The sequence below is a fragment of the Staurois parvus genome, unplaced genomic scaffold, assembly GCF_062004578.1.
Source record: "Staurois parvus isolate SC_StPar_1 unplaced genomic scaffold, SC_StPar_1.0 ptg000704l, whole genome shotgun sequence".
Classification (NCBI taxonomy): domain Eukaryota; kingdom Metazoa; phylum Chordata; class Amphibia; order Anura; family Ranidae; genus Staurois; species Staurois parvus.
The window spans coordinates 6,369,530-6,383,877 of record NW_028318500.1 but is presented as its reverse complement, the minus strand read 5'-3'; the positions used below and the strand labels follow the sequence as shown (position 1 = coordinate 6,383,877).

Below are 14,348 nucleotides of genomic sequence, written 5' to 3'. Positions count from 1 at the left end.
CATCAGCATGCCCCCTTACATTACGTGTCGCCATCAGAGTGCAACTTTACATCATGTATTCCCATCATATCAGTTGTCCCCTTCAGAGTGCCCCTTTACATCAGGTATCCCCATCACATTGCTACCTTACATCAGGTATTCCCATCAGAGTGCCCCCTTACACTCAAAGTACTCCTTTATCTATTTCCCCATCAGAGTGCCCCTTTCCACAATATGTGCCAATTTGTGCCACCTTAAGATAAAATTGGCCCATCAGAGTGCCCCTTAACATAAAATAAGGGGCACTCTGATGGGCACATGTTATGTTAAGGGTCACTCCGATGGGCACGTTATGTTGAGGGTCACTCCGATGGGCACATATGTTGAGGGGCACTCCGATGGGCACATATGTTGAGGGGCACTCCGATGGGCACATATGTTGAGGGGCACTCCGATGGGCACATATGTTGAGGGGCACATATGTTGAGGGGCACTCTGATGGGCACATATGTTGAGGGGCACTCTGATGGGCACATATGTTGAGGGGCACATATGTTGAGGGGCACTCTGATGGGCACATGTTATGTTGAGGGGCACTCTGATGGGCACATGTTATGTTGAGGGGCACTCTGATGGGCACATGTTATGTTGAGGGGCACATGTTATGTTGAGGGGCACTCTGATGGGCACATGTTATGTTGAGGGGCACTCTGATGGGCACATGTTATGTTGAGGGGCACTTTGATGGGCACGTTATGTTGAGGGGCACTCTGATGGGCACATTCTATGTTGTGCCCATCAGAGTTCCCCTTAACATTCATCAGAGTGCCCCTGTAAGACTACACCCTACCATGAGGGCAGAAAGAAGCTGTGCCGGGATCCTTGCTGAACGCTTGTGTACAGGCAGGGAGCGGGAGCCAGAGACACAGTGAGCAGAAAGGATCGGGGCGCACACGTGATGTCATGTTGCCATGACAACCACCCTGATCAGTGGTGGATCTGTCATTGCGGACTGGTGGTCCGGGCGGCAGTGCTGCTGGGGTCATTCGCGGACCGCGGTCTTCCATTTAGTGACTGCTGCCTTAGTGTATTCTCTCCAGATTACAATTTTTAGTGGAGTATTGCTTTAAATCAAGAATAGCTAGTGGTACAACTACTATATTTCTAAAATGACAAGAACACCACTTTGAACTGTACAGAAATTGTACTATCAATTAAAGTAAACCTGTAATAATTGTCTGACAGCAAAAGTAACAATAACAGACACCTACCCATGTCTGCTCCTACCCCAAAAGTGTTGCTTGCCTCCCCATCATGCTGCAGGAGCCCCCCAAAGTTCTATATCAACATTTTCACGTCAGTATCTGCTTAGGACAGTGGTCGCCAAACTGGCCCGGGGGGCCGTATGCGGCCCTTTCCCTGCCTTTATCTGGCCCTTGAAGCACTATTCCTCCTACTGACACCAACAATGGGGGCATAATTCTTGCCACTGACACCAACAATGGGGCACTATTCCTCCCACTGATACCAAGGATGGGCACTATTTCTCCCACTGACACCAAAAATGGGGCAGGATTCCTTCCACTGACACCACCAATAGGGGCACAATTCCTGCCACTGACACCAACAATGGGGCACTATTCCTCCTAATGACACCAAGGGGCACAATTCCTGCCACTTACACCACCAAGAGAGGGCTATTCCTCCCACTGACATCATTGATGAGCACTATTCCTTCCATTTACACCAACAATGGGGCACTATTCCTCCTACTGACACCTAAAGCTTGAAGAACAGTAAATTGGCCCCTTGTTTAGAAAGTTTGGAGACCCCTGGCGTAGGACAATGCAAACCACCCCATGTGACATTGCTTAGGTCTACCAACAGGTAAGCCAAGCTCTGGATTGTGGAAGAAAGGGGGTGCATATCCCATCTGTGGAATGTGAACTTTTCAAGGGACTACTGTGGAGCAACGGTGAATGAGACAATGCTGTACAGCATTGCTGTCTACAATGCTAGTAAAGGTTTCAAACATCCCAATACATCTGACTCAACAAGTAAGGAAGAAAGGAAAGATGAGAACCATGTGGATGCTGCGCTTTGAAAGCAAATTAGCAGACCCAGCTCCATTACTGCATTTGTTATCAGTTTATTTTAAAGAAAAGAAAGCAACAATCCACTCGAGACCAATATTTTAGCTATTGTTATATACTAGTGGTGGAATTATCCATTAGCTTATTCGAAATCTCACCACAATGGCAGGAGCTAACAACCAAAATACAAATTCTTGTCTGACTCACCCTTAACTGCTTGCCATCCGGAACAATTTTGACATTTTTCATTTTTTTCTCTACATAATTACTTAGAACCTCTAAACATTATATATTTTCTAAAAGAAAAGGCACTGTAGAATAAAATGGTGGCTGTGGCAATTTTTTATGCTGCACAATATTTGCGCAGCCAGTTATCAAACACAAATTTTCAGGAAAAAAAACAAACACACTTAATTGAATTTTAATGCACACAAGCACAGTATAATACCCATTTTTTGCCAAAATAAAAAAAGATAATGTTGTGTCAATTAAGTAGATACAAAATATGTCAAAACTTACATTTGCGCACACCTGTAAAAGGACAGCAAACTATGGTACCCCAAATTGTCCATAGGCGATGCTTTATAAGTCTTTACTGGTTATGACTTAAGGCGCTAGAATGATTGCTCTCTCTCTCTGACATTTGCAGTGATACCTCACATGTGTGGTGCAATAACTGTTTACAAATGCATGCTAGACCTATGCGCTTGTTTGCATTTGCAGGTGCGCACAGGCAGGGGCAAGGGAGCTTTTACATTTAAATTTTTTTTAAATTACATTTTATTTCTTTTTTTTCTTCATTTAACTTTATTGCTATCACAAGCCCCTTGTGATAGCTTTGCCCAGTGACAGGTGCTCTTTATGGAGACATCAGGGGTATATTAACCTGTTCCCATCTGGCCAATAGCAGAATGACAGCCGAGTGAGAACTCCAGTAATTGCTTTCACCTGTACCAGCACAACACAAAGAGAGGGATTGTGGGAGATGTAGTTTCTTCTCAGGAAATGTTTCTTTTTAGATTACAGACATAGGTCATGGATTAACCTCTGCAGTGCCATGCCACATCCCTCATGTTTCAAACAAATTTCTGACATAGGAATATGATGATATACTCTAGTATAGACTGCGTACAGACCATAGAAACTATATGAACAATGCACATTTTAATGCACAATTCAATAACAAACCTATATTTTCATTTGCAATTAAATATCCAAATATATATAAAAATCTTTCAAGGAATAAAGACTGAAATCAATTGAGACAAAAGTGTCTCAAAAAGATATTTTGTACAAACAGATAACTTTTCTTTAATAATCTTAAAACTGAACTCCGGGTACAAAAATTATTATTTAAATATATTTCTACACAGCCACATATGATATAAATCCACTTTGTGAATACCAGATTAATTTAAAATAACAATTACATCATCACTGTGCCACACATAGGCAGTGCAGAGAGCAGAGCTGTAGGAGGGGTCCAGCAGGCCTACAAACTGTAGGTTACTGGCAGCAAACTAGAGGAGGGGGCGGATACAAGACCAGTCACCCTGCACAAGCACAGACAGCAATGTTGACTGGTCTTGATTACAAATATCTCCTACACATAGGCCAAGTTTCATGCTGGCTTACTTCACAGATCTAAAAGTTGTACACAAAGCACTCCAAGATTCCAGTATTCCTCTTTTACATAGAAAATATTTGCTTATCATGGAGTTCACTTTAAAGAAAATCTGTCACAAAACAAATACTTGGACTGCAATTGCTGCTCACCTTTGAAAACTGCTAGTTGCTTGGCTATCCTGCGGGTCCCTCTTCAGTACTTTGAGGCTGCATTCATATATGTATGTTTTTGTGCATTATGTCTTTTGTAGTATGCTAGTCCATTCATTTTAAATAGCTTCCCAATGTATCCGACTCTTTTTTGTTTCCAGAGTACCGCAACTCACAGATGGTTCATATCTTTGTGTTGTGGTGTACTATCACACAAGTCCATTGTGGTGCTTTGGGGAGCCATTTAAAATAAACAATGCAGCACCGCAGTGTGGTTCACACATTACCGTAAGTTCCAGTAAAACACACTTTACTATAACACAAATATGTGAATTTAGCCTGAGTCAATGACCCACAAGAAGAATGTAGATTAGATATTCTGATGTCACTTGCTACATACTTGGGTCAGTGACTCTGAAATTAGATGACCATCCAGGAAAGTAGCATTTCCAGAAGGCTGGCAATGGCAGCCAAGCTCAAATCTGTAGGGTGCCACTTCTGCATACTCCGAACATTGGTTATCGCGAAAAACATAGATCCCAAACATGTACAAATGTAATGACCTTTGGTATCTTTGGTCCTTAACCTATGGTGCTAGAGCTGGTAAAGAGTTTTTAAGAGGAACTGAACTGTGGAACGTGTGGCAAAAAAAAAAAAAAACCATTAAAAAAGTGTTGCCTGCAGTATCTCTGCAGCTGATCTTTCCCTCTTTACTGACTTATTATACCTTGTTCTGCATTGTGTCTCGGTGTGAAGGTGGCCACTTTGGAGAGGCAGGGCTTTTGCTTTCTCATGCCAGAGCCTACAGCCCAGAGCAGTGAGCAGCACAGTAGTAGGATCATTGAATCTCACTCCCAATCTCTAGCAGTCAGAGGCAGGAGTGCCTTAGATCTTGCACTGTAGATATAGAACTATGGGTATATAAGCACAGGAGTGCCTAGGCATGCTTACATACGACAAAGTGCATTGTTATTTCTAGAAAGAAATTCCCCAAAACTGGAAGACCAGGGCACCCCTTCTTGTCCAATACATCATGACAGTTGAAGCAAAGGGACAAGCACGAAAAATATTCTCGTAAGATAACAGAACAAATAATTTTCATTTGATTAGTACAGTATTTGTCTGTGGAAAAAAATGAAAAAATAAATAATCGAGTGACCAAGACCGCGCATGCTTGGAAACGGGATGGAGATTGAGCTCTTCAGTCACTTTTGCAGCAGTTGTTTTTTCTTTTTCCATGTCACAATCCTGGGCAATGTTCTTTTGTCTCTTTTGGTCAGATGGCCATGTCAACTGTGCTTATGCTTGTCAGACGTCTTTCTGGAAACTGTATATGCCGTCATAACCTTTGACACTGTACCTCCAGACACGGTAAATAAATTGGCAATTTCAGTAACAGAAAAGCAGGCACCAACAATTTGCCCTTTTTGAAGCTCAGTAAGCTCTGACATGACTCTGTATTACTAGCATGCACACAGTGAATGACGAAAGTGAGGCCTGTTAGCTAGGTCAGGGCTTGGCAATTCCCAGGCGCCAGGTCACCTTGGCAACTAGAAATTATGTCCTGGAGCCTGGGTTCACAAACTGCTCCCCATAGACTTCAATTCAAAAACTCCTCCCATAGACTTCAATGCAAAAACTCCTCTCATAGACTTCAATGCAAAAACTCCTCTCATAGACTTCAATGCAAAAACTCCTCTCATAGACTTCAATGCAAAAACTCCTCTCATAGACTTCAATGCAAAAACTCCTGTAAATAGAAATCCTATGTGAACACTTATTTCCACATACCACTCTACTCTATCACTTGCGAGTCTAGAATGCACTGCTATAATTCGGCACAGGACCCTCTTTGTAATGTCACTCAAAATACAATGCATGTGGATCGCATCTGTGTGAACCAGCTCAATAGGAACACATAAAATCTAGTCTGTCAAGCAAATCTTATGAATTTGAAAATGCATCCAGAATCGCATGTGTATGAACCAGGGCTGCTCCATTCACACCTGGGCGTTTTGGAATCGCCTCAGAATCGCTGTGATTGCAAATGTAGGCTCAGATGCCATTATTTTCAATGGCGCCTAAAACGTGGTGTGGTTTTGCCATGATTGTTGCATGGCAAATCGCATCGCATGAAGCTTGCCACCCAAAAGTTGCCTTGTCCCGGGGGCTGACAACCCATGCTACGCTAAAAAAAGAACAAAAGACTGGCTCCTAACTTTTTTAGCTGGCTCCTATATTCAAAGCAAAATTTGTCAAGCCCTGAGCTAGGTGTCTCAACACAGTAGAAGCAAAAAAAATGCTACATTACGTCCGCTTTCAGCGCTAAACATCTTGTCACTTTCACCCTGCAAATCATGTAGTGTTTCCATTTTCTGTCTAACCCTTGTACAAAATGTAAAAATAACTGAATGCAGCAGATTATATAAAATAACTTAACACAGGCAATTCACCTATGATTTCCCCAGTTCTTGAAGTACAAAACTGCCTGCTGAGGTCTACACTGGACCCTATTGCTCATTAATTCAATCTGTACATATCTATTAATGGCACTTTTTACATTTATTGGTCCTGTAACAGTTCTGTTTGTCAGATGCATCCAGTTCCAAACTGCCTTTTTTAAGACACGAAAATATCAGTGTACTTTTGATTAATTGAAAAGGCCTTTCAGATGAAGACTGCAATGTTCAACTACAGCCAAATAGAATGAAAATGTGCTTTTTTCAAAGCTGAACAAGAACCATTTTACCCCTTTTACTTCTCACAACAGTAAGGCTATTCATCAACTGGCCTGCTAAGCATTGTTAATATCTGGCAGGCTTTTCCACAGTGACAACTTGTCATAAGAGATATGCAAGAGGATTACGGTTAGTCCAGCCAGATGAATGAAGGACATATACTGAAAGAATGTTGACCTCCAGTCGGCTGTCCCCAGCATAGTTTGTCTCCCACAAAGCATAGATCATTGTGTACTGTCCCATTCATGAAGAAATAGACCAAGAAATGTCATAGAACTGCAGCACTCAACTAATCATGTCATGTCCGATGCTACAGAATTAGTTTATTTTAATTCAGAGTTGTCACAGAATCTAAATTCTAAAAATACCTGCCACCACACTATGGGATATCCTCTTAGATGAAAACATTAATTCAAAAACAAAAAAAAAAGTATTTATGAAATGGAGTTAAAATAGCCTGAAAGGTTGTAACTGAGCTCTGTAGTAGTTAGATCTCCAGCAATAGTCAATACTTATGACCTTGGAAAGTTGTTCCTACCAAATGCAGTAATGGAAGTATGCTGGCACTTCTGGGTAACAACGTTTGTAGATTCTACATAGAAAAGGAAATAGTCTGTTTATGAGATTGCTTCATAGATAGTTGGTGTGGTCCTGGAAGTTTCATAACCAGAAAGAGCCAGGCAGGCCCTTTTCACAGCCCATCATTTTCCTTGTGAGATCTGCCTGTGTAAGGCTAGCCTGAAATTGGCAACATACAAAGAGATGTGACTGCTCAGAAACCACTACTGATGATTTCATTATTGCTTATGGAACTCCTGATTATAGCCACTAATATTGCATCCAAGAGGAAGTGCAACTGTACTGTTGTTTTTCTCTAACATACTGGCATATACTAGGTATGTGTCATAGTTACATAGTTAGTCTGGCTGAAAAAAAGACAGAAGTCCATCCAGTTCCACCATTTAAAAAAAAAAAAAAGTTATAATCAAACACCCACAGTTGAAGAAGGCAAAAAAAAACCCAGGAAAGCACGATCCAATTTGGTCCTGCAGGGGAAAAAATTCCTTCCTGATCCCCCAAGAGGCAATCGGATATTCCCTGGATTAACTTTACCTATAAATGTTAGTATCCAGTTATATTCTGTGTAATGTGAGTGGGTTGTAAATAATTCCCTCTAGACAAGGCAATATATTTTTGTAAACATTATTGCAATGTGCCTGCACTACACAGCCTGTAAATATAATTAGTAGTTTTATAGCTACATATGGGTTACTCTTGCAGTCACAAAAGAGACAGACAGTACACTTACCCTGCTAGTAGGTCGCCATCCTACTCTGACCAAGGGCCGAAGTGCAGCAAATGGTAAGAGGTAATAAAGGATCGTGAGAGGCCAAGAACGCAGCTTCAGGGCAGACCTAGACATACAGGTCAACTGCCCCAACCTCCGTCTGAGAGCCAGCTGAGGAAACTGCAACCTGCAAATTAGACACAATTATGAAAAGATCCTACTAGGTCCCTGAATGAGCTGGCACATACCCAGTCTGAGCACAAGACTGGCATCATGGAAGCAACTTGGCAGTGCACAACAGGTGTAATCCATCATGACTTTGTACAGGACAGACCTGCTGGAGGACGTTTGGAACACTGCGGTTTGCTTAAGCAGGCCTCAAGCCTTTATTTCCTAGGATGAGGGTGTACCACATACAACTAAAAAGGACCACAAGACAAACTTGCATGGATACAAATCCAGCTAATTAAAACACACATTTGCCCACCAGAAGACATCATTCATGTTCAATAAATCAGATTCCACAAAGTAAAGTTTTTAAGAGCTGGGCCAACCTCACCAGACACAGATAAGTACCTTCTTAACCTATCACTGCTGCTGATTATCCAGATACAAATCAGATTTTCTATGCTGTCTGCAGGGGTCCAGCTGACCCAAGCACAAAGAGTACAGATCAATTGCAAAGGAACAATGTAAAAATACTATAGAGACCATCATCCATTCCAACAGCGATTTTGCAAATATGGGTGAAAAACACAAAAAGGGCTGACATCAAAGTGCCATCGCCAAAAAACACAAAGCAACTCACATTAAGTGAAATGTCGGGACATTCAGCTCAAGATCTTATTCACTGCCGTCAAGCAGGAGATGAGGTACCCAGGAGCCAGAGCCGCCTCTCACACTCCCCCTACATTGCAGACAGCCATGGACCAATCCCTGCTTTTCTGCCTCTTTCCCCATCCATCCCTTCCAGTGACACATTCCTTTCAGGCCTGGTGCCTCTTTCACACTGCAAATGCTGAGCAAGCTGCTTTTCTGCCCGACTGACCACACCGTAGCATCACTCTCTCCCCCACCCCTCACTCCACTGAATACATAAGGAGCTTTTGCCTAATTAGGCCAAACAAAAGCTTAGCCATTGCTCTCCCTGTCCTTTCCTCATTTTGGCTGACCTGCAATCTGAAGGTACCTGAAGCGTGCCCGTCTGCTGGTAGAAGCACTGTCAGGTTTCGCTGGTTCTGCTGGGTCTGTCTGTTCTTCCCTGGCACTGTTATTGGCACTGGCTGCTCGTGTTCGGCGAACATGAAGTTTCACTTTGCGCAGGTTACATCTGAAGGGAGCAGGGTTGTTTGCAGGCTTCCGGCATCTCACCATCTCCTCGGGTAAAGGTCCGGACCGTGCTGGCCCCTCGGTGACTGGCACATCATCAGGTCCGAGGCTGCCGGTCTTTGCTGCCTCCCAGCCTGGCGGAGGATGTGACGACACGGATTAATACTCTGTAATAAGCAGGTTTCTATCTCTTGCTCCTCCTCCCTTACCTCACCAGCTAGAAGGTCCTCACCCTTTATCCCTGACAGCATATAATGTACAGGTCAGCATTACTTCTATCACATGATCGATACATGAGAAAATGTATGTAAAACACATTCGATATTCACACCCACTGGAATTTCCTGACTACCTTCTGCAGAAAGAAATGCTATATCTATAATCGTGAAATGACCACCACAACATATGTACAAGTTTACTCTTTATAAAAAGCTAAAATACCATATAAAGCACAACAACCAAATTCACAACAGCCACAAGTAAGCTTTTCTTTTTCAATTTGTAATTTAATAAAATGACTAATACTGACACAATCTGCAGCACAGAGAACTGTGAAATGTTTTTTTTTTAAAAATGAACACTGCAATTGGAATCAGAGAATCCACACAAATCTGATTGTTTATGAACGTAAACATTTAAAATTTCCGAAAATACTGCCTTGGTCACAATGATTAAACCAGAAATCCCACAAAAAAAACTATAGACATTAGTGCATATCTAGAGTAGCCAAACTGTGTCAATGAACAGGCATCGGCTACCTAACTACCAGTCTCTCTGTGCATCCACGGAAATTCTCAACACTTTTTCTATCCCGTTGATGAATGTTTTTCTGTTCCAGGAATCCTAGGTAATTTTATTTAAATTTCCAAAAATTCTGCCTTGGTCACAATGATTAAACCAGAAATCCCACAAAAAAAAACTATAGACGCTAGCAGACTGACCATTTGCAAACTTGGGCACTGGCCGAGGGCCCGGGGTCAGTAGGGGGCCCCATGAGATGCCCCTGGTACCTTTTTCATAGGCTTTTTTGAGTTTGGGCAAGGACACAGGGGCCCCATGATCCCCTATTGCCCAGGGGCCCCATGAGTTGCCAGTCCGCCCCTGGACGTTAGTGCATATTTAGAGTAGCCAAACTGTGTCAATGAACAGGCATTGGTTACCTAACTACCAGTCTCTCTGTGCATCCACGGAAATTCTCAACACTTTTTCTATCCAGTTGATGAATGTTTTTCGGTTCCAGGAATCCTAGGCAATTTTATTTCCTCTATGTTGATGTTCCTCCTGACCTGTTACCTTAGAAGTGTTGTTCTTGGAGTAATGATCCAACTTAAGGATGTACAAGTTAATCGATGCTTCTCTTCAAGATTGTCAAATACAACAAAGCGAACACGCACCGCATCCAAAGCTTATGGACTTGAGCCACCCACAAAGGGAGCAGCCGAAGATCCTGGAAAATCCATTTCCGAGATTACAATTTTCAAGGGTCATTTTAAAACATTCCACAATATAGAGAACAATATGGTCACTTACTCAATTTTTCCTTCATTGCACTGGTTTTTCTGCTTTCATTTTAAAAAATTTTTTTCTATAACTGCCATTTAAAGCAGCAATGCAAAGAAAATACTCTGTTTTCAGAAATAAGGGCTGTACCTCCATGTGGCTGTGCATATCGTCTCTGTTATTTGCCACCATACTGTGTTGCTATTTCTTCAAAATCTCTCGGCAAGACATTATAAATTCACATTTAAGCATTCTTCATTTCCCAAAAAAAGGTAGGAAAGGCTACAAATGGGTTAGGTACATCTGAAATTTAACTTTGCACTGCCCAGGTAACATGTATAGAAACCAAACAGAATCCGTGTTCTGATAAAATCCCATTGAAATCAAAACCAAAAATGTAATATATGGCAGCTTACCAGTGATTATATGTGACGGCTGCTTTAGTTTTGTTTTTTAGGCTTTTTTTCATTATGCTTCTCCTGAGTATGGAGATACCACATGTGTGAAACATTTTCAATGCTTGGACTGATTATGTACCAGATTTGTAGATGTATTTTGTGTTTCACACTAATCAACCAACTGTATCAAAACCAAAGTACTGTAAGGGTCACCTCTGTATGAGTGGTCAGGGAATATAGCTTAGTGTATCATCACCTATAGCATTTCCAGTTCCTATATGCCAAGCAAGCCTAACCTGCTGGTACATGGCTGCCCCCAGAAATGCCATGTTCAGTGGCCAGAAATAAAAGAGGCTGAAGAAAGGAATAACAAAACAGTTTCTGTGGTTCCAGGACTGCAGATCTCCGCAGGGAATGGCTGGTACTTGTGTCTCACAGGACGATAGTCAGCAGGACATGCAGATGGGTCAGTCCAGGCCACAGACAGAGACATGGTCAATGAATAGGCCAGGGTTAGTATAAGCAACAGGCAGAGGCAATGCTGCACTGGTGTGGCAGTGATCAGGAACATTGTTGCTGGCTGCACTGGTCCGGTGACAGCAAAACTTGTGTAGCAGTGATCAGGAACATACTGCGACCAGGGCAGTATGCTGTACTGCTCTGGGTGGGTCATTCAGGATTTTTTTTACACTGTGATTGCTTACACAGCCATGATGATTGTATAAGCCATTGAGCACTATTGTAAAAGCTGTGATAGGCCAATGCCATCAAATGGTTGCTGTGTTTGGCCCTATACCATGTGATCACTGTGACCAAATCACAAAGATCACACTGCTAAGCAATGGCATCATGAAGGACAGCCACTGTTTACTACTACTAATGTGATCGCTGTGATTTGTTACAGAGATCACATGGTGTCAGGGCTAATCACAGCAGCCCATTATCTTGATCGGCGATTGGACACAGAGGGCACAGATTGTGCCACTCTTGCAGCCCCAAGGTGGGCACGAGAGCCTGCTCTGGGTGGATGTACAGGTATATCCTCCCAGAAAAATGCTTGTCCCGCCCGGCCAGGCAGGAAGTGATTAAAGAATATGCATACAGCACAGCAATTAAATTGTATGTATGCAATGTAGTTCACATCATTAATGAGGCTGATAAATGGAATTTCCAGGTTTTGAGCTAGAACCTGTAATTGTGTTTGATAGTGAGCCTGCCTTAATGATAAAACTTCAGTCTATGCACCTATCCACATCTTAAGTTATAAGTAATGGCTATCAAATGAGGTTGCATGTGGTAAGATGAGGTTTCTCCACAGTCCTGCTGACTTGCTCTCCATAATATTTAGAATTTAGCAGTCTACTAGCTAAGAGAAGAATCACTGTTCTTTAGTGGTTCACAGAAATTAAAATTCTTGGACAAAAACCAAAACACAAAAATCAGGATGGCTGAAAACAGAAACCGAAATGGACAGTTTTTTAAAAAAATGTTTTTTTTAAATATGTTATCTTCAACTTTTTAATTAAATATCATTCATTGAATGAACTGAATTAATGAACATGAATTTATTTTCAGCACCTGGTGGCCAACAGGCTGCTTTTACACTGAGCGTTTTTTGCTGCGCTTTTGCATTAATTAAAAAAAAAGGCACAAGAAAAGCTCAAGAAAAATGCATCCCTTTAAATTCAATGTACAGTATGTCTTCATGCTAGTCCATTGCGCTTCCCTTGCGGTATAGAAAATCCTTCTTGCCGCTCCTAAATGCACCTCCTCCATTGAGGCCTGGACTGGGACACATTCACATCTATGCTTTTTTGAGCTGCTGTGTTTTTGGAAAGGGTCAGGGACTTTTTTTTTTTTTTTAAAACACAAAACGTTGCATTTTTGGATCCATAGACTTCAATGGAGATGCTGCAGAAAACACATGTAGTGCAAATGCTGCATGCTTTTGCCGCGTTTTTGATGCGCTTTGCATTTTTAATCTGCCCAGCAACAAGTTGGCCAAAAAAAGAAAATAAAAAAGCATAAAAAATGCGCATGCAAAAAACACACATCGGACTGCAAAACGGACAAAATGCAAACTGCATTTATGTGAACCAGGCCTGAAATGCATTGAAAACCCATCAAGAGTACACGTGTTCCGTTTTGCATTTTTTTTAGTCCCATGACCTATGAACAATGCACCTTAAACGTGGTAAAATTGTGGTAAAATCACAGCAAAATCACTTGTTTTCGGTGGCCATTATCAGCACATTTCAGTTGCCGATATTTCGGCGCATCCCTACAACCTGTTCAGTTAAAAATAGAAATGAAAGGCAAAGCATTTGTGCATGGATATAAAAACATTATTAATACCTTTCTCTCTGTTTTATAAGTGATCACACACCCTCTAGGCTCCTTATGTATCTGAGAACAGAGATCTGGGGTTGGAAAAAGAGCAACACAATGCTCTTCCTAGTGAATGGCTGCGAAAGGGTGGGGTGTGTGAACACAAGTCTGATCAATGGAGGAGAGCAGGCTGAGTTCCCAGCACAGCTAGAGAACTGACCATGCTGTGCTCTCATGCCGTGTGTGGTCAATTTTTAATAGGGAAGCAGAGGGACTGGAAGGAAAACCAGGGATTTCACTCAAAGGAAGCACTGCAAAGAGAACAGGGTATTTTTTCATACAAGTACATGATACAACAGGCACATATCAAGAATATGAAATGTTGGGTTTACATATTCTTTAAGATAAGAGTGATTTATTTGCAAAGGAGTAGAGGTACATCACCCTGAGCCACTAGGAAAAAATGAGGACTCACGGAGCGGGGTTAGGGTTATAGGGTGGGCATGCCCTTGAAAGCTTAGCCAGCGTCCAATCACCTGAAGGTACAAGCCTATCACCCAGAGTCTATGAATACCTGGCCTGTGCCCTGTGCTGAATTATTAACCGCTCCCTCGGACACAGCGGATCACCGATCCATGGAAACAGCCGAAAATGTCGGCTCGGTCATGTGATCAGCTGTGTCCAATGACAGCTGATCACATGTAAACAGGGAAATGCAGGTTATCGGCATTTCTCTCCCCACGAGCTGTCCCACTGACAGCTCGTGAGGAGAGGAGAGCCAGTAAATCGGCATTCCTCAGAGGGGACATGTACACAGACCATCAGAGCACTGATGATCTGTAGCCCCAGCAGCGCCACCTGTCAGTGTCCATCAGTGCCAGCTCTCAATGCTCATCTATGCCACCTGCCAGTGCCCATC

General features: G+C 42.2%; 1 protein-coding gene across 5 annotated transcripts in view; it reads right to left on the bottom strand.

The window, feature by feature from the left end:
* PISD (phosphatidylserine decarboxylase) overlaps positions 1 to 14,348 on the bottom strand; it is a 55,578-nt gene that overhangs the window by 15,570 nt on the left and 25,660 nt on the right. Inside the window, exons 1-2 of one of the 5 annotated variants that reach the window (XM_089653257.1) lie at positions 9,064 to 9,359; positions 7,896 to 8,061 (exon numbers count right to left, since the gene is read on the bottom strand). The exons of 1 other annotated variant lie outside the window; for it this stretch is intronic. In XM_089653257.1, the coding sequence (XP_089509383.1) occupies positions 7,896 to 8,061; positions 9,064 to 9,248 (351 nt within the window). In that variant the 5' untranslated portion in view covers positions 9,249 to 9,359. Of the gene's footprint in view, positions 1 to 7,895; positions 8,062 to 8,682; positions 8,843 to 9,046; positions 9,360 to 14,348 lie in introns of those variants that run through there. 3 more of the 5 variants (XM_089653261.1, XM_089653260.1, XM_089653259.1) reach the window with 3 other exon arrangements.